Source organism: Callospermophilus lateralis, chromosome 15 (genome assembly GCF_048772815.1).
Source record: "Callospermophilus lateralis isolate mCalLat2 chromosome 15, mCalLat2.hap1, whole genome shotgun sequence".
Lineage (NCBI taxonomy): Eukaryota > Metazoa > Chordata > Mammalia > Rodentia > Sciuridae > Callospermophilus > Callospermophilus lateralis.
This window is the reverse complement of record NC_135319.1, coordinates 63,993,475-64,014,272: the sequence shown is the minus strand read 5'-3', so window position 1 is coordinate 64,014,272 and position 20,798 is coordinate 63,993,475. Positions and strand designations below refer to the sequence as shown.

At 44.0% G+C, this 20,798-nt stretch overlaps 1 protein-coding gene across 1 annotated transcript in view; it reads left to right on the top strand.

Moving 5' to 3' along the window:
- The window catches only part of Pik3ap1 (phosphoinositide-3-kinase adaptor protein 1), a 118,712-nt gene that overhangs the window by 45,926 nt on the left and 51,988 nt on the right, over positions 1–20,798 (top strand). Inside the window, exons 3-8 of the mRNA XM_076834424.1 lie at positions 9,924–10,060; positions 13,199–13,343; positions 14,031–14,173; positions 14,299–14,431; positions 16,717–16,913; positions 19,428–19,623. Coding sequence (XP_076690539.1) covers positions 9,924–10,060; positions 13,199–13,343; positions 14,031–14,173; positions 14,299–14,431; positions 16,717–16,913; positions 19,428–19,623 — 951 coding nt within the window. The remainder of the gene's footprint in view (positions 1–9,923; positions 10,061–13,198; positions 13,344–14,030; positions 14,174–14,298; positions 14,432–16,716; positions 16,914–19,427; positions 19,624–20,798) is intronic.

The following is a 20,798-nucleotide window of genomic DNA, read 5'->3' as shown; positions in this document are numbered from 1 at the left end:
ACAGGAAATTCAATGCCCCTTAACCAAAGTGGGGTGAACAAGGGTGGAGGATGAACTGTGGGCGATGACTGAAATGGAAAAGAAGTCTTGCTGCTTGCCAGGAAGCCAGGGGAGGCAGGGGTGTTGAAACCCAAGATCTGAACCCCACCATCGAAAGCTGTTCCCCTCCACCTGGCGTTACCTGCATCTATTTACAATGTAGCAAAGGATCCTTCACTTGTGGACTGGGCCAGACTCAAGGTCTCCCTTTTTGCTTTCTAAGGACACAATTGTAGCCAGGACATGAATTTCTAAACCACTAGCCAATACAAACAAGATGAACACGGTGCTAACAGGAGAAATGTTTATGGTCTAATTAAGACTCATTTTCTAAGCATTTTATAAACCAGGCCTGTGGTACATTTTCAGACATCAGTTAATTATAGTATCTCACTTGTTCCTGAAAGCAGATAGAGCAGGATGTTGGCTTGGTAACACTTTGGTCACCACCAGTTCATGTTTTTTTTTTTTTTTTAAGAGAGAGTGAGAGAGGGAGAGAGAGAGAGAGAGAGAGAATTTTTAATATTTATTTTTTAGTTTTCGGCGGACACAACATCTTTGTTTGTATGTGGTGCTGAGGATCGAACCCGGGCCACACGCATGCCAGGCAAGCACGCTACCACTTGAGCCACATCCCCAGCCCCTTCATGTTGTTTTAGAGGCAGAGCTTGCTCAGGGTGTGATGGGGTGGTCAACTGCTCCTCAGTTCTAAAGACTTTGCAAAAGAGCTGATATGCTCAGCTGGAGTGCCTAGAATTATTTTGAAACTGAATCTTCAATCTGTATTTGACACAATTTCCTTTTCTCACGAAGTCCTTTTGCTGACAGGTCTTCAATATGGAGACCCACCCCCCATTTGCATGACTTTCCAGGGTCCTCTCAGACACCAAGCTCCCTTCCCCTCTGACACAGCATCCTCCAGTTGATGCACCATTACATGGCTTCCCAAATCCCCAGTACATCATTGACTGTCAAGTCTTTAACCATGGTTTGCCCCTGTCAGGGAATCCTTCCAGCTCTTCCCAATGGTGGTCTCTCCAATACCAGAAGGGACAGAAATTTTCTCCTCTTACCTTTCTTGGGGGGCTTTGGATAGACTTTGAATATTTGTTATTCATTGATGGGCAATGAGTGTTAGAGGAATAAGAGCATGAATGATAAATTATCTTATTAATTTAAATAGAAAATATCATACCTTTCTATTTCAGTTTGATGCCCAGCATCAAATTGCTCTTTGACTTAAGGTAACCAGGCATGTCCTCTTTATCCACCACAGTTTTTCTCAGCTTTTTCAAACTTCTGTCATATTTTTCATGTGGCCACACTTTTCAGAACACTTAGGTTCATCCATTCACCTAGTTTAGTTATATTTATAGTCTCATCTTACAGATTTGTGTTTAATGATAAGGTATCACGTGTTCTCTCCATTTCTCCTGTTGGAACCGCATCTTCCCAATTCAGTTAAGTTCTTTATGGAACAAGATTAGGGAGGCTTCATTCTTGGGATTCCCCCAGGGCTGGTGCTGGAGCTTGATGGATGTATATATTTATTATGTGGTGTTCATCATGTGATTAGGAAACGTAAAAAGCTTAGATGTTAGAACATTTTACTCAGGACTTTGAGAAATCACCATCTCGGTATCTTGTCTTCGTTTAGGTAGTTACGGTTGAGCATCCTAACAGCTGAGAAACCTCATTCTGAGTAGAAAAGCCCCCAGAAGTTTCTCTCTGTATCCCTGACCCATCTGCATGGGTCCCATGGCTAAATTTGGGTCCCAGACTTGGGATGCAAACACAGAAGGAACACAGCCCTCTCTTCTGGGGACCCCAACACTTAGGCTGCTTGGCTACTTATTTCTTCTGTATTCTTCCAAGGAATCTTTGCGTCTTCTCCACTCCTTTCATCAGCCACATTGGAAACCTTGGGTGTGAACTGGTAACCCCCTCGGGCTTCATCTAGCATGAACATATATGTTGCCTGCTGGATGGCCGTTTCAGTTCCATTCCTGCTTTGACTAGATTGGTGGAAAACTACTAATTCTCTGTCGGAAGTTGTCTCTCAGATTCCTTCTCTGTTCATTTTCTTTTTCCTTATCATCTGCAATTTAGAGAAAGTAATTCAGTATACTTACACTACAGGCTTTGACCTATCTTTCCATCTTTGCTTTACCTTATTTAAAAAGTAAAAAAAAAAATAAATAAATTTTGTTTGTCCAAATGGAAGCAGTTCAGCAAAGTGCAACTTTCCCCAATCTTCAGTCATTTGGAAACTAACAACATGGTTTTGGGCTCATTTTTGTACCATAATCCTATTATTAAAAAAAAAAAAACAACTTATTGAGATATTCATGTACCGTACATTTCCTTAATTAAGGTGTATAATTCAGGAACTGGGGATATAACTCAGTGATAAAGCATTTGCCTAGTGGGTACTGGGTTTGTTTCCCAGACTGCAAAAAACAAAGTATATATTTCTGGTGTACTATGTTGATAATTTTTAAAAATTGTGGTAAAATATATGTAACGCAGTATTTGTCATTTAAACCAATTTTGAGTCTAATATTTCATGGCATTGATTACATTTACAATATTGTGCCACTATCACCACATCTACCTCCAAAGTTTTCTCATTCTACTATTAACTTAATATTCTATTAACTTAATAATCTAAGTGCATTTACTGTAAAAGGAAACTGCCCCTGTAATTAAAAAAAAATCAACATTTCTCAATGTAGATAGGAGGTGATTATAAAATTTAGACAATAAAAACTGAACATTGGTATTGCATTCTACTAGATCTGGATGTTTACAGAGGCTGCGGACTTAAGGCCTTCTTCCCACCATCAAGTTGTCTTGTTATAAGTGGGATTGAAAGAATGGAAAGGAATGCTGTCTTAATATGAAGGCCAGTGTAGTTGAGCATTTGTTGTCCACTGAAGACTCATCCTTGTAGCATCTGAGTGTGTGGCTCATGGTGGGCAGACCCCTGGCAGATGAATAGAAATGTGCATTTGGGGGTTAAATTTCCATACAGCACGCACTGCGTGACTTGGACAACTTACTTAAATTTCATCTGTGAAATGGGTAGAATCATACCAATCTCCTACGGATAAAGTGGAATCATCTATACTGTGCTTTGCACGGTCCCTGGCATAACATAAACGTGCAATGAGTGGCAATTGTGGTTGTTTTCAGGAACAGTATCTGTTTATACCTTCTCCAAGACTAAGCATTACCTTAAAGAGAAGTCAGCTTGTGTATTTCAAAAACAGCTCTCAAGATCAGCAGAGCCATTCTCCCCTACCTCTGCCTTCAGGAGTGCCTGCTGAGAAGCAGGTGCCCTGCAGTACGAGAGGCAGTAAGCTTCACTGGAAAATAAGGGGGTGCAGCTGTGGGTCAGAGGCTACTAGGGCGCTCGGGATCCTGCCTGGCATTAAGTGTATCTTACTTACACCCCATACTTGGAATGTACCCATTCGCCCTGGTGCTGGGTCATAACCCACCTAAGCACAGCAGCAGCGGCAGAACCAGGCAGCAGGCCTTGGTGGCAGTGAAAGCTTCCTTTGTGCAGAGTCACAAGCCTAGACCAGGAACAGCAAGTGACTCTGCCTTCCACTGCCAGGACCACATCTAGAGAGGAGGCAGGAGAGAGGCCAGAGGTACCCCGGGGGTGCGGTGGGGGTGCTGGGTCTGCCCCTTGCCTGTTGCTTGACTCAACTCAGCTATTTCATTCCTTCCAGGCCCAGAACTTATATCCATAATATGAGAACAGATTAGTGACTCTTGTCTGACCATGTATTTGGGAGGATCCAGGGAGATGGAGAGTATGGAGCAGTCATCACAGTATTCAGCACGTGGTCACTTTCTTTGTTCCCATGATTAGTAATAATAATGTGTCACCAGCCCTCCTGCCTCATAGGGGCTGCTGCATGTGGCTTAGGGGTGGAGTATGTGCATGTGTGGTTACATTAAAATTATCGTTTCCAAATCTGAACAGTGTGTAGTCTCTCTTAAAGGAAAAAACAACAACAACAACAAAAACCATTATGAACCTCTCGTGTTGACAGATTAATTATTTTGATGTTGTTTAGACAAGTATCAACATATTTAGTTCCTTCTGCTCACTGTTCTTTCCCAACTCTGAAAGCAAAGCAGGTAAACAAGACAAATACAGACATAAAATAAATAAAAGGCAATGGAGTACGTTCGTCTTGTTGAAGACAGGGCTGGTTTTCTTGAGCAGTGTTGTGGGCTTGTGCTTCTGGGGGAGGGGGGCTGTCACAGCTTTCTTGTCGCATTTCCAGATCTTGGATCTCTCGCCACATTTTTCTATTTAAAGTAGTTCGCAGGGAAACCTTGTGTTCACTAGCAGAATGCCTCATTTACGTATCATCCTGCCCCTTCTCCTTTCCTCACCAGACGCCCACATTTAGTGTAGCATGATCTAGCCACAAAGTGGTTGCAAAGACACACACAAAGATCGGCTTCCAAAATTCTGATTGTAACGTGACAGTCGTGCAGGCAATCTGAAATACTCTTGGGTTGCCTAGTGCCTCGCTATTGTCGAGGCTGGCTTTGAACTCTTGATCCTCCTGCTTCAGCGTCCCTAGCCACTGGGATTACAGACATGCGCCATCACACCTGGCTTATTTCAAATGTTTAACTAATTTGAAATTTGCCATTGGATTTTTTGGGGGTGCTCTTAAAAAATGCATTTTTAAGGCATTATCTAGATGAAGAGCCCAAACACAAATCCCTGTTAGGAATATATCTGAGGACTTGGGTCAGTCACTCGTTTGAGAAATAGTGATTCACATGTGAACAGATCCCCAGAACATTTGAAGCAGCCTCCAAGATTCGAATCCAATATCAAAACAGAGAAACAGGCAAAACTAAGGAAGTAGAAAGAGTGTAAAAGAGGTTAAGAACTGAATTTGTCACTGAGCTGCCTGGTAGCAAGGGCAAGAGATGAAACATGCCATGTTAGCTTATTCTTATTGTCTTATAAGAGAAAGCAAGTGAATTCTCTGCCATTGAATTCAGGTATTTGTCATTTGGCCCCTTTATAGATTTGGGGGCACTGGATGCCTGAAGAGGTCTTTCTGTATTTTCTCCAGCAGTTCTCTAGACCTGATAGGAGCTGAGTAGATTTTGTTATATTTTAAGGCAGCAAAGTTACTGTTGGCATCTTAATAACATTTTTACACTGTGGAGGAGCCATTGCGATTTCCAGGGTGGCTTCACTCAAAGCATTTAATATTTGAGTCACTGGCAGCAAAGATGGTATTGTCTTCAAAGGGTGTGGTAGGATGCAAGAGGGGTCTCCACATTCAAGTGGGAAAGTTTGGGATCATCTGCTTTGTCAGGTGGGTTTCAATGGTGCTCACGTCCACATTGGCTTTTCCTCCAAAGGAAGCTTTTCATCTGCTGAACTGTTCAGACCCTGGCTCCTTGAGACACCTGGTTTCTCTGTAGTAAGAGGCCACTGTGTTGTCAGTCGGCAGCGCCATCAGCATCACTCTACGGAGTGAATGACATCCTGCCTGACTTCCTGAAATGAGTGAGCTGCTGGTAGCTATCTAAAGTGATTCCCTGAGTGGACCCGCTGGAAGGAAGTGTTTACATGGCCCAGCTGAACACTGGGGAGTAGCTGCCAAGTGCCGCACTATTAGGATCAATCTCATTTATGTCAAGCTGGGCTCTGCTGGCACAGTGATTAGCCCAGGGATTCAGTTGTTACTTTTCTCATCACCCCACCCCCACGATCAAGGCAAGGCTTTCTCACTATGGAAAATATGAGAAATGCACAAAAGGTGGGAAGGAGGGAAAATAGGAGGCGGGAGGAAAGGAGTCATGCAGAATCCAGCCACACAAATTCTTCTGACCTTTTAAAATGCATTTTGGAAACCCAGTTGAAATCGTGAGGTATAGGAGATACATGATTTTATATTCTGCTTCTTTTTTTTTTTTTTGCTTTATATGTTGCAAGCTTTTACCTGTGTCACTTGAAACTCTACAAAAAGAATGTTTTAATGTTTTTCCAGACAGGCTGCTTTGAGTTTTTTCACTGTTGCAAAGGCATCTTAGTTCATTATCTTTGACTACACTTTGCACAGTTATTCTCCTTCTTAAGAGAGACTTCTGGAAGTAGAATTATGTGACAAAAAAGTGTAGACATTCTAAAGCATTTCTCTCCTGTGGATTGGATGCGTGGCTTTCCAGAAAGCTTACCTTTGATCAGTGTCAAGCCAGAGCATCTGCCCCATGGTGACCTTCAAACAGCACAAGGAGAAAACCTGGATCTGTTTTATAATTTGAAGAGGTAAAAGAACAATGCATTATTTTTACTTGCATCTTGGTGATGACGAGTGAGAATGAGTGATATTTTATTTTACTTTATTTTTTGAATTGGGGAGAGAATTTATACATTTTTTTTCCTTTGGGGAATTACCTACTTCCTGGTTATTGGGTGTTTAAAGAGATTCTTATGACCTCCTCTAACATGAAAGAGATTATCCCCATGTCATATTTATTTCATTTTTTGGGGGGGGTTACAGAGGATTGAACTTGGGGGCACTTGACCACTGAGCCACATCCCCAGCCCTATTTTGTATTTTATTTAGAGACAGGGTCTCTAAGCGAGTTGCTTAGTGCCTTGCTTTTGCTGAGGCTGGCTTTGAACTCTTGATCCTCCTGCTTCAGCCTCCCTAGCCACTGGGATTACTCACATGCGCCATCACACCTGGCTTATTTCAAATGTTAAACTAATTTGAAATTTGCCATTGGATTTTGGGGGGGTAACACCTTTATTGAGATAAAATTCATATACCATACAATTCACCCATCTAAAGTATACAGTTCAGGGCTGGGGATATAGCTCGGTTGGTAGAGTGCTTGCCTTGCATGCACAAGGCCCTGGGTTCAATCGCCAACACACACACACACACACACACACACACACACACAAAAAAAAAAAAAAAACCAGTTCAGTGGTTTTTTGTTTTTTTTTTTAGCATATGTACAGATTTGTGCGATGATCACTACAGTCCAGTATCAGTACTTTATTTATTTTTATTGCTGAATAATATTTAGTTGTATGGATATACCACATTTTGCTTATTTGTTCATTGATTGATGGAAATTTGGAATTTTTTCCATCTGTTTTGTTTGTTTACCAAGTTTTATATTCATATCTTCAAGTCTGTGGCTTATTTAGATGGTGATTTCTTTTTAAATGACTTCATTTTTTAGAGGAATTTGAGACTCACAGCAAAATCGAGTGGAAGGGACAGAGATTTTGCACACACTCCCTGCCCCTGCATATAAGCAGCATCCAATGCTGACAGCATCCAGCCCCAGAATGGTAACTTGTTACAATAGATGAACCTCTTGGACCCATCCTCAACCTTCAGGGTCCAAGGCTTATACTAGAGCTCCCTCTCGGTGTCTATATTCTGTGTGTTTGGACAGATGTGTAATGACATATATCCATCTCAAAATATCATGCAGAGTATTTTATCTGCCTAAACATCCTCCGTGCTCTGCCTGTTCATCTCTTCCTCCTTCCCGACCCCTGGCAACCACTGATCTTTTTATTGTCTTCATTTTGCATTTTTGTAGTATGTCATATAGCTGGAGTCACATGGTATGTTGCCTTTTAATCCTTCTTTCATTTATTAATGTGCATTTAAGTTTCCTCCAGATCTGTTTGCGGCTTGAGGGGCTCGTTCCTTTTGAGTGCTGAGTAATATTGCATTGTTTGGTTGTACAATAGTTTATTTGTCCATTCACACATCTTGGTTGCTTCCAGGATTTGGCACTTACAAATAAAGGTGCTGTGAACATCTGTGTGTAGGTTTGTGTGTAAGTTTTTAACTGACTTGGGTAAACCAAGGGGCATGATTGCTGGATTGAATGGTAAAAATATACTTAGTCTTGTAGGAAATTGCCAAACGGTCTTTCTAAAGTGGCTGTACCACTTTGCATTCACCCCAGCAATGAAAGAAAGTTTCTGGTGTTCCACGTCCTTGTCAGCATTTGGTGTTGTCAGTGTTCTGAATTTTGGCCATTCTGCTAAATATGTATTGGTATGATGTCATAGATTTTTTTGGCGGGGGGGTATTGGGGATTGAACCCAGAGGCACTTTACCATGAAGCCACATCCACAGCGTCGCCCCCCCACCCCTGCTTTTTGAAATCTTTTAGTTGTATATGGTCAAAATACCTTTATTTTATTTATTTTATGTGGTGCTGAGGATCGAGCACAGTGCCTCACATGTGCTAGGCAAGTGCTCTGCCACTGCACTACAGCCCCAGCTCCCCCACCCCTTTTTATTTTTTACTTGGAGATAGGGTCTCACTAAGTAGCTTAGTAATTGGCTTGCTAAGTAATTTGCTTGCTTAGTAGTGAGCTTGCTAATTTGCTGAGGCTGGCCCCAAACTTTCAATCCTCCTGCCTCAGCCTCTGAGTCACTGGGATTACAGGTATGCCTCACTGTACCCAGCACACTGTTTTTTTTTTTGGCAGGGGATGGGGTACTGAGGATTGAACTCAGAGGCACTCCACCCCTGAGCCACATCCCTATTTTGTATTTTATTTAGAGACAGGGCCTCACTGAGTTGCTTAGCAGTACACTGATGTTTTAACTTGCATTTCCCTGATGACCCAATATGTGGAGCATCTTTTTGTGCACTTATTTGCCATCGGTATATAGGTGTGCACACACACAATCTTGCACATAACTTCACAAGGAAACCTGTCAATCAGTGAATCCTGATTAAGAGCCCCTGCTTGGGATCTCTGGTAGGTTCTTGGCATCGCCTCCTCTATGCCATGCTTCACATGTCTACGTGCCCCCGCTCACTTTCTCTGAACCTGTGCATACCCTACTTTTCCAGGACAGGTGTTGGCTATAGTATTGATCTGGAACCCAGTTAGACTGACCTAAGGTTTTTTTGAAAATGATTGCTTCTCACTGTGGCTTCCAGACGGGGAGACATTGGCCAAACTTGACTCTGAGTTCTCATGATTTTTTGGACGACACAGGTTTCACTCTGTGTTCCAAGGATGACCTTTAAGTAGTATCACCAGCTGGTCGAGTTGGCAATATGAACTGGGTTCAAAGAGGAGGCTGTATCAATAACCAATAAAACGGCAAAGAAACCACGCAGCACACGAACATAAGTTTCTAAGGCAGGACGACTAGGCTCGGTGACCCCAAGGGTCAGCTCCAGTGCTAGAAGGAGCAAGAGAGAGGGAGCGCGTCCTGAACCCTAGTATTTGTTGGGGAGAAAGACATTCGAGAAAGTTCCACCCAAATAAGGCAAGGGATTGGATTTTGGAGGGTGGAGTCTTGCTTAGTACTGTCTTGTGGTCAGCAGATTGACTGACATGTTGGAAAGCCACACCCACCTCAGGTGCTGTGTGGGATCAAAGGCAGAGAGAGAGAAAAGGACACATACGTCGCACAGCCCAGTCAGGCAGCAACTTCAGGCCAGTCCCCTCATACGCTCAAATGTGCATAGCTCATACACAGAGCCATGGCTGGCTCGCGACAAAGTAGGCAGTTCCTTTTTGACTCTTCTCCTCACAACCATTTGACCTTGCAGAAGGCCCCGGTGAAGCTTCTGGAAACATGCTGATTGAGCCTAGACTTGACCTTCCCCTCCACTTTTGCTGTCACCCTACTTTGGGGCCCACGTGGTGGTTGACTTTTCCCCACTGGATCCTCTTTTATAACTTCCTGAGTTATTCCCTTCAGCTTAAATTTGCTTGACATTCAGAGCCTTTTCCTATGCGGTAATAATTGGGGTTCTTGTGGGGGTGGAACACGCCCACTAGTTCTTTCTTCTGTTCCCATTCAGTGGTGTCCTCTGTTCTGTAGATTCTGGCTGTGATTCAGTCACTGACACAGAGCCTGAGGACGAGAAGGTCCTTCCCTACTTGAAGCAGCAGAACTTGCCAACGGAGACTTCACCTGGGAACCTGATGGTGGTGCAGCCGGACCGCATTCGCTGTGGGGTAGGCACTCCTGGGGGCCTGGGAGATCCATGTCAGAATGTGGGCTTTTCAAATGGATGCTTTTGTTATGGTAAAGGGAGGGGGTCTCATGTTGCACCTCAGTATAATCTCAGCCTTCCCTTGGGATTTCCCTCGGGACTCCCATGACCTAGGCTTTGGACACGTCCTGTAAGTCAACGAGGAATGTCTGTATCATCCATGTAAAACTTCCATTTTATGGGTCATTTACATAGAACATGCAGGACACCAGTAAATATGAATACTTTCAGATACTTGTGCTATCCCTGGAGTTAGAGGCCTGCGTCTGTTCCTGCTCGTCTGGCACTGGACCAGGAGGTGGGGCATGCTGAGAGCTTGCTTTTTTTGTCACCTGGCCACTGGTCTGGCCCAATAGATTGCCTTAAAGCTTGATGGATGAAACTCAATAGTCAATACTGCTTGATAAAAAGGTGGATGAATGCCTTAGTATCATGTGATTGGCACTTTTAGTACAGAGAATATATTAACAGGTGACTCAACTGTGACGGTCTAACAGATGAGGCACTCCATTCATCAACAGATGAGCAATGAACATGGTAGTGATAGTTTTCATTATCTTTCTATTCTTGATGGAAAATATATAGCTTTCTTTTTTTCTTTTTTTTGCAGTGCTAGGAATCAAATGCAGGGCAGGCCTTGTGCATTCTGGGCCAGCACTCTACCTCTGAGCCACTCCCAAGTCCCCAAAATGTGTAGCATTTATGACAGTTTGGGGCAGTGAAATGCATTCTTCTTGGTTACTAGCTCATAGCTAAGCTTGCCACTGTGGTCTCCTTGAGATGACAGGGTGTGAGAGTCTTGGCGATAGGATACATGGGCACCAGCTTCCTTGCATTTGGGAGTAGGTTATAGCTCCAAGACAGTGGGCCAGGGTTCCCTCTGTGGGGTTGCAAACTGCTCCTTCGGACTCGGTTGGGTGTTTGACTCATAGACATGTTTGGTTTGAACTTCACAGTGTTTTTAAAATTAGCCATAATAATCTGTACTTCAAGCTTCCTTTGAATCAGAAGCGGGTAATATTAGTCCTGCGGTGACCAGCTGGGGCTGAGCAGCCTTTGCGTGGGATGTGCATCCTCTGGCTGGTGCCTACCACTTCCTATTCATTATACTAACTTCACTCCCTTCCCCTACTGACTGGACCCGACTGGGCATTTTGGTTTCAGTTTCCCATACTGCTTCCTGACGTCAGAGGGTCATGGGGAAGGGTGCATGTGGGTGCCTGTGTGTGTCTGGAACTCAAGCACGTTTCCCTTCCCTTGCCTCTCTAATTTTCTGGGTTCTCATTGCTTTTCCCATCTGGGCTGCCTATGATCTCGGGACTCTATTTGTTGCATTCTCTAGGTTTCTGGGTCCACGGGTGGCTGGGTCTTGACTATCAACAGTAACCACAACCACAGTGTGTGTGTGTGTGTGTGTGTGTGTGCTTGCGCTTGCTTAGCCTTCACACCTACAATTTGCCCCTTCCTCCATCTGCTCTGAAATCCAAGCTTGCTGTACTTTTCTTGTGGCCCTTGTCAGGAAGGTCTAAATGAGGACCTTATGGCAGGACCTTAGAATGAACATTTGGGTTAGCTGTGACCAGAAATTTCTTTTTCCCCCTGTTATTTTGGAGCCTAATCTTACCAGATCAGTCTGAAGTGATCCAGTTTTCCAGTTTAACCAGCACAGTTAAAAAAAAAAAAAAAAATACAGCTTGAGTATCCCCTAATCTAAAATGTTGGGTATAGAAATATCTTGTATTTCAAATTCTTTGGATTTTGGATTATTTGTAGATACAGAGTAAAATATGTTAAGGAAGGGAACCAAGCCTAAAAATAAAATCCATTTATTTCATTCATTATGAACATTCACTGGACATCACATGGACATTCATTCATCATGTGTATACACATAGGCTGAAGGTAATTTTATACAATACTTTCAGTGTAGCTGTGTTTAGTCTGCAACCTGTCATGTGAAGTCAGGCGAGAAATTTTCCACTTGTGGCCCCATGTTGGTGCTCCAAAAACTTTCAGATTTTGAAGCATTTCATTTTTTGGATTTTTTTGTGTTAGGGATGCTCAACCCTTAATTCCTTTTGGCAGACTCAGTGTGAGATTTTTTTTTCATTTGTCCTTTTTAGTTACACATGGTAGTAGAATGTATTTTGATAGATCATACATACATGGAGTATGACTTCCCATTCTTGTGGTTGTGCATGGTGTGGAGTTACACTGGTTGTGTATTCATATATAAACATAGGAAATTAATGTCCGATTCATTCTACTCCCTTTCCCTTCCCATCTCCCCTCCCTTCCCTTCATCCCCCAACCCCAATCTGGTGAACTGCCACTCCTCCCTCCCCCCAGCCTATTCTGAGTCAGAATCAGTGTGAGATCTTACAACAAAATAAAAAATAGCTGTTTAAGTTGCTTGATACCTTGGAAAAATTACTGCCCCCCCCATCCCCTGCCATCCACCAGTGAGTTATTTTTGGCCCTCTGGGAACAGCATGAGGAGCAGAGCCCTGTCCAGGCCAGGGCTTCTCACCCCTCAAGGTACAGAGGAGTCACCTGAGCATCTTGTTAAAATGCAGACTCTTGGTCAGTGGTCCAGGAGGGACCTGGCAGTCTGCTTTGCTACCTAGCTTCAGGGGTGCCAATGCTGCTGGTCCCTTGGCTGTACTTGGAATAATAAGACTAGTCTAGAACAGCGCTTCTCAAACTACCATGGGGAAGAACTTTCTTTAAAAAAAATCCAATTTTGCAATGATGCAGTGATTTTCTAAAAACAATAATAAAAGAATCCTATAAGATGAAATTAAAAGACAATGACATACAAGCTCCAGTCTTTAAAAATTCATTATTACATGAACAGACATAAAATAACTCCATAAAATTGCTATAAGGGGTTATACATGTTTACTATTGTCTTTGGCAACTTGTCTTATTGGGACAGTATCCCAGACTTCCCTGCCTGGCCCTGGACTGCTGAGCCCATGGTGCTCTGGAGCACCCTCACCAGAGAGAGCTGGGACTCAGGGAGCTAGGGAGAGCCTCAGCCCAGCACCCTAAGGGGACCCAGGAGGGAGAGGGGACCATGACTTGTCTCCCATTCCAGGCAGAAACCACTGTCTACGTCATTGTGAGATGTAAGTTAGATGAGAAGGTGGCAACAGAAGCAGAATTTTCTCCTGAGGATTCTCCGTCCATAAGGGTGGAAGCCACTCTGGAGAATGAGTACACGGTGTCTGTGAAGGCTCCCCGTAAGTAGCCCCAAGGTGACAGGTCAACAGTGCTTAACTGTCTTCTGAAATATTATCACTCTCAAGCTTATTTGCTGTGCCAGCACCCACTCGGACACTGGCACTTTGAATAAATAATTTCACATGTTTTTAAAAAGCAGTCCATTGTTTTAATTTGCATTTCCTTGATTACTAATGAAGCTGAATATTTTTCCATGTCCTCTATTTGCAAGCATTTCCTCTTTTGTGAATTGAATCTTTGTGGTTGGTGTATTTTTAGTTTTTTTCTTTCCCCTCAAAACCCCTTCCGGTCCCACCAGCCCAGAGTGGCAGGAACAGTGTCACCTCCCAGGATCCTCCACCTTCTGCAACCACTAGCTTTTGTATCAAGTGCCTCAAACCCAGCTTTTCTTTCTGGTCATTGGGGCACTAGGCCTACAGTAGGAAGTAAAACAGACGAAAATCCTTCCAAATTTAAATCGCATACCCAGTGAGGACATTTGCTCTGACATAGCCCTGCCACTTTGGGCCTACTCCCCTTCCACTTCCACTCTTCCCCCCGGTTCCCCTCCCCGGCTGGCCTCTGAGATCTTTCTCCCAACCCCCAATTAGTATTTTCACATTCGGTGAAGCATCCACTATCTGTATGCTTTTCCCTGGATCCTTGTTCTCCCTGGGCATTTTCACACTAACTTTTCCTCTGTTTAGACCTTTCATCTGGAAATGTTTGTCTGAAGATATATTCTGGGGACTTAGTGGTGTGTGAAACCATTATAAGCTATTATACTGACATGGAAGAAATTGGGAATTTATTGTCCAATGCTGCAAATCCTGTGGAGTTCATGTGTCAGGTAAGGACAGGAAGCCTGAGCTCTCTTGGGGGTGTAATTTCTGCTTATGGTTTTTTAGCCTCTTATCTGCTGGGCAGGAGATAGCTGGACGTCTTTAAAATCTGACCGCCTTCACTTTTTTTCAGGCCTTTAAAATTGTGCCCTACAACACAGAGACCCTAGATAAACTGCTCACCGAGTCCCTGAAGAACAACATCCCTGCAAGTGGACTGCACCTCTTTGGAATCAACCAGCTGGAAGAAGAAGATATGATGACAAGTAAGTCTACAGTCAGACCCCCGGACCAGCAGCCTACTGGTTTCAGCATCTAGCAGGTTCTTTCTGCTGGTCCCTGCTCTACAGCCCACCCTAGGAGAAGGGCTCTTGCTTCCCTGGATGGCCGAGATTCTTCTCAGTCGCACATCTGAATCCGGTCATGCGTCAGTCACCTAGCCATGGGGATACCTTCTGAGAATTGCAGTCAGGTGATTTCATCATTGTGTGGGGCTTCTAGGGGGCACTCACACAAACCCAGCCAGCATGGCCTACTCCACACCCAGCCTTTGTGGCCCACATACACCTGTGGGCCAAGATGAGCAGAAAGACTCAAGGATAAATCAGGCGTAAGAGAAGATGATGCAAGAAGAAACACAGTAAGCACAACATGTACGGGGCTGCTGCTGGGGCAACACAGCAGAATATTTTTTACAGTAATTTTTTAATAAGTGTAAAGTAACAAAAACTGTGGTATAGTGAATACACAAGCCATTTATCATTTGTTGTCATCAAGTGTTATATACTGTGCATAGTTGTGCCGTGCTTTTACACAACTGACCATATATCAGGTTTGTTTACACCAGCATCATCACAAACATGGTAATGCCTTGTGCTATGATGTTAGACGGCCATGTATCACTAGGGGATGGAGTTTTTCTTAGCGGCATCCTAATCTTACAGGACCTCTGCTGTTGTCATGAGGGACATGACTGCGCTTCAGCCCCCTTCTAGAAACACATGGTAGTTCCCACTCGCCTTCTGGGCCAAGTTCAAAGCCTCAGACTGATAACAAGCCCTTCCCCAGGGCTGCTGCCCTCACCTCTCTCTGCCCATTCCTTGGCTTCTAGGTCCTGCTCTAAGGATGGGATGACCTTCTGTCACCCGTGTCTTGCCACTCCACTCATGGGAACAGTTTCTTTGTCCCCGTCTTGGTTGCCACTTGCGTGGCTCGTTTCTCCTCATCTCCCCACGGCAGCTCAGGCGGCGCTTCCTCAAGGAGGTCTTCTCCAGACGTCCACCTGTTGCACCACCTGCTGCGGGCTCCCCAGCATGCTGGGGCCTCTGTCCTTGAGCTTGCCAGCTGAGTCTGACTTTTTTTGCTAGGTTCTTAGCTCAGCAATGAGTAGAAAAGTTTCCAGGAGGCCAGCTCCTTATAGACCTAAACCAGTGTCTGTCCTGTGAGGGAGGAGCAGGCCTTGTACACTGTGGGACAGTCACACCACTCACACGAGGATGGTGCCCAGTGCTCTGGACAGGATGCCTTTGCAGTTTTCTTGTGGACACCATTCTTTTGTCATACCACGGTGGCCCTGCCCAAATGGAACCAATTCCCATGGCTTCCTTCTGCCTGCGTCACAGCCTTCCATAGCCTGGGAACCGTAGGTTGGAGCTGCCTTAACTTCAGAGCCTTGTCCTGAGGGTGTTCTTTCTTGTTGCCTCTCCTCACTTTTCTGCTGTGGAATGTTCTTTCATCATGTCTGGTAGATGTTACTACTCTATATGCCTCAACTCAGGGCTCAGGAGAGAATATTTCATGGCCTGACAGTCTGGGAACCTGGGGATGATTTTAGACCCTTCTTCCCAAGGATCATAACCCGGTGAATAGGAAGCTGGGTTTGCTATTATATCATATATGTATATATACATCTACATAATGGTATATAATATAAACTGTTAGTCCTACAAATCAACTTTAAGGAGAAAAAAGATTTTCCTTCAAACTCCACAACACAATCATATCTAGTTTTTTGGTATTCTTATTATGAAATTGGGAATAAGAATTAAAAGGATAGGCTTCTTTCTCTTAGCACAAAACAATAGTTTCAAAGCACTCTGAACTTTGCGGAGAAGGTCAAAATATGATCTTTGCTACAACTTATGGTGGATATTTAAGTCCCTAGAAATCATCACCTTGTAGGGCTGGGGTGGAGTTCAGCAGTACAGCCCTTGCCAAGTTTGCATGAGGCCCTGGATACCATCCCTAGCACTGCAAAGAACGAAATCAGCACCTTCTGAATTGTTACTATTTCTAAGGTTTTCCAATACTTTTGGAGCAAGAAGGTAGGCTATTAATTATTGGTATGCTGATTAATTAAAATTTTATTTTTCTCTGTCATGTGAGTACATGATCTTCAGGGGTACCCCAAAGGAAGCATGTCAGATGATATGCCAATCAACAATAAGTAATGATTGAGCGTCTACTGGGTGTCATGCTAGACTTGGCAGCTTCATCTCCTGTGCCTTCATTGTTATCTGTCAATTAAGTTCTCCTTGACCCTTTTTTTCAGATCAGAGGGACGAAGAGCTGCCCACCTTGTTGCATTTTGCTGCAAAGTATGGGCTGAAGAACCTGACCGCCTTGCTGCTCACATGCCCAGGAGCCGTGCAGGCATACAGTGTGGCCAACAAGCATGGCCACTACCCCAATACCATCGCTGAGAAGCATGGCTTCAGGGACCTGCGGCAGTTCATCGATGAGTATGTGGTAAGATCAAGGCGAGGGGACCCCAAGATTGGAAGTGCATCATGTGGCTATGTCTTCCTCTTTACAAAGATACAGACAGATTCCATCCCTGGAATGTCCTTTGGGCCTCTTCTGGCTGTGGGCAGTATGGGGGGTGGGCTTGAAATGAGCCCTGAAGTCACATGGGTCCAAATTCCTATATACACTTGGTAGACATGTGACTTCATGGACAGAAGGGAGATCATAACAGTTCTACTCATAGAGTTGTTTTGAGGATAAAATGAAATAATGCAAGCTCCAAGAAGCACCTTCAAAGAATTTAGAAAAGTATTTATAGGGTGGATTGGCTAAAGATTATTGCTGATTCTCTTTATCACCTACCTACCTCCCCACCTACCTCCAGATCTTCCCAATTACCTGGTCCAGCTTCAGCCCCCAGGTGAACTGTGTTAGGATTAATTAGCAGATACCACAAAAAGGTTCTGCACCTGAGGCGGGCAGTGAGGTTCTGACTCTCTGCCTGGAGCTGAACTTAAGACAGGCAGATGCACCCAGTTTATCTGCTCATCCGGTTTTGGGATCCCTTTCCTCCTTGATCATTGGCTTCTGTGTCTTTCCCTGAGTCTGATCTCACCGCATGCCTATGTTTTTCCTGCACCCAACATTGCCACTATTGTCCTGGAGGCAGTTGCTCTTCCTGACTCCACTCATTGCTGCTTTACCGTCTCCTTCACAGACCCTCAGAGGGCACCCAAGACTGGCTCAGTCTTTCACATGGGGCTGTGATCCCCAAGAGAAGCCATGAACACTGACTGTCCAGGCTGGCTGTCTACCTCCAGAAGGGAGTGAGCCTGACAGCTTTCCAGACTCTTAACTCTGCTCCGTATTGGAAAATCTACAAGGCAGGGACCCACCAAGGCACACAGAGGGGCCTTCCTCAGCATTTTGAATGAACAGAATGGTATAAATCCTGATTTGGGGCCTCACTGACATAAATAGATCTAAGAGGCCCTTGTAGTCTCAGAATATTTCATTTCACTTTCTTGTCAATTATTTTTACTAAGGACATATGGTATGCATGGTAGTAATACTTATTGAGTTTATTTAATTGGCAAATGCATTATCTCATTTAATCCTCATCACAATCCTTTGAAGTTGACAGCATTGTGATCCCTGGTTTGTGAATGAGAAAAAAGACTTAGAAAGGCAATGTGGTTGTGCCTGGAGCCACGCATGGGGAAAGTGTGGAGATGGGATTGGAACCTAGTTTGATCCTAAAGCCAGGACTTATTATCCTGCTTTATATAACAGGGAAGTTTATTTACTTATTTATTTCTGCAGTACTGGGGATTGAACCTAGGACCTCAAGCATGCAAGGCAAGCTACATCCCTGAGCTACACCCTTGTCCCACACAGGGAAGTTTAAATATATACTTTTAGTGTACATTGAAGTTAATCTGGTTCACATTTCTTGAATCATCTTTGCTATATTGTTACCTTCCACCAATGTGTCTTCAACCTTGCTGCCAAAAGGTTATCCCCGCATGTTGCTTATGACCCCTAAAAATCAACCCACCTTATTTTCCCACCACCTCAAAATCAAATGCCCAACCTGGAGTCTCCAATACTGTATAGCTGTCACCAGTCCACTCAGTCCTACCAGGAAACCAATGCAAAGAATCAGTGAAAGAGCAACTTTCTTGGGCAGTGATGATGAAAATGAGGATTTTCTGTGGGTGGAAATAAGGATTGTGATACACCTAAGTTTCTTACCAGAAAAGATTGTTGCAGCGGTTTCAGAGAAGTGGGCTCTCTAGCTTCACAACCACCCAGAGGCAGAATAACCGTGCACATCTTTACTGACTCCAGGGATCTTCTACCGGGAACAGCTCTCTCCTTGGGCATACAACATGAAACTGAGAGAGGAAGCTCTGGAAACCACCAGGCACCTTGAAGAAGCCTGCCAGAAGGGATGGGGTCTGAGGGAGTCACTCTGGGACCCAGAAGCAAGGCTCAGTTGGGCCAGCTTGCATTTCTCTGTGGCCTCTTGTGTCATTTGCTCCCTATTGAGGAACCACTGGGATGAAGTAGAAAGGTCAAAATCCAGGACTGTAACCCCTAAAGTAAAGCACCAAAATTTTTCCCAGCTTTGTTTGTAAACTAGGAAATAATAACTTTCTCAAGCAGCGTGGAAAGAATAGCATGCATCTAGTTATACAACCAGCATCCAACTGACCCATGAGAGGTGCTCATGAGAAAGTAATTTCTTATTTGTATCCTCTAACTGTTGAATATTTAATCAGTATCTCTTGAGAGCATAACCCTGATTAGTGTTAGGGGAAGATATGATGATTAAAGCAAAGAACACAATGTAAGGAAAGAAAAAATAACGCCTAAAGCTTGGCCCCAGGGAGAACACAGGTACACCAGGCAAATGCAGTCCTGACTCATGCAAATGCCTGCTTCAGGCCCCCTGGGTTCCAAAATGCTCCTGGCTCAGCGTCATTGTGCCTGTGGGCCCGTCTTCTCTTGCAGGAGACTGTAGACATGCTGAAGAGTCATATTAAAGAGGAGCTGATGCACGGGGAAGAGGCTGAGGCTGACGCCGTGTACGAGTCCATGGCCCACCTGTCCACAGACCTGCTCATGAAATGCTCCCTCAACCCCGGCTGTGATGAAGAGCTGTATGAGTCCATGGCTGCCTTCGCCCCTGCGGCCACTGAAGACCTCTGTAAGTAGCCCGGCCAGTTCTGGTTGCATGTTTCTGCTGAGAAATGACTTTCTTCATTCTGGTCTGTTTGGGGAAGTCCCTGCTTACCCCTGCCCCACTCAGACAGATGAAGATCCTGTGTTCGTTTTAGGCCTGCAGTCATGTGCTGTGGCACGTAGAACCCTTCCCCACACTTCCCCTGTTGTGGCTGCTGTGAGGGTTTGCCTGGAAGTCACAACTCACAAAGGCATTGTCTTGTGATCCGAGAAGCTGTGAGGGTTTGCCTGGAAGTCACAACTCACAAAGGCATTGTCTTGTGATCCGAGAAGCTCCAATCCCCCTGCCTGGTCCAACAGCCGCTATTTTTTTTTTTTAATTGTATTGGACACAATACCTTTATTTTATTTATTTATTTTTATGTGGTGCTGAGGATCAAACCCAGTGCCTCGCACATGCTAGGCAAACTCTCTACCACTGAGCCACAACCCCAGCCCTGCAACAGCCTCTTTTTATAACCAACATTTCGTAAAGCCCCCTTTGCTACCCTGCATGACATTTATGTATAATATAGCGTACCTACACATGAAACCCTGAGACACTCAGTGTCCTGCCCTATTAGAAATGTTAAATAGAAATTAAGGGAGAAGACATGGCCAGGCATGCCTGCCCATGAAGACACTTGAAACAGTTCCAGGTAGACACCTGCATTCATGATCACTGTCAATGTCATGGCCTCAGATGGAGACTGACACGCATCCAATATCTTGGTGACTCAAAGGCTACGAGGAATGTTGACATCAATGCCTGGATTTTCTGAAATTGTGAACTTCTCTTCACCATTTCCTAATAAATGAGTTCCTGGAAAATTCAGAGCATGCAAAAATAAAAGGTATTTACATATGAAAGAGTTAGGTTCTAGGCTCAGAAAATAAGCAGGTTTTTTTTTTTTTTTTTTTGCGGGGAGATAACCTGATTTTACTGGGTTAATACACAGTAAACTTATTTCTAAAATATCATGCTGCAGGACGTGATTTTTTTTTCTTATAAATTTCTTAACTAATTTTGACCATTTGGGAGTATGTTGTTTTTATTTTATTTTTCCACTTTCAAAAGTAATAACACTTTTACAAACACTTGAAATAAAATAGAAATGTACAACTGAGTTGATAAAAGTCTATATGACTCCCCCAGTCAAT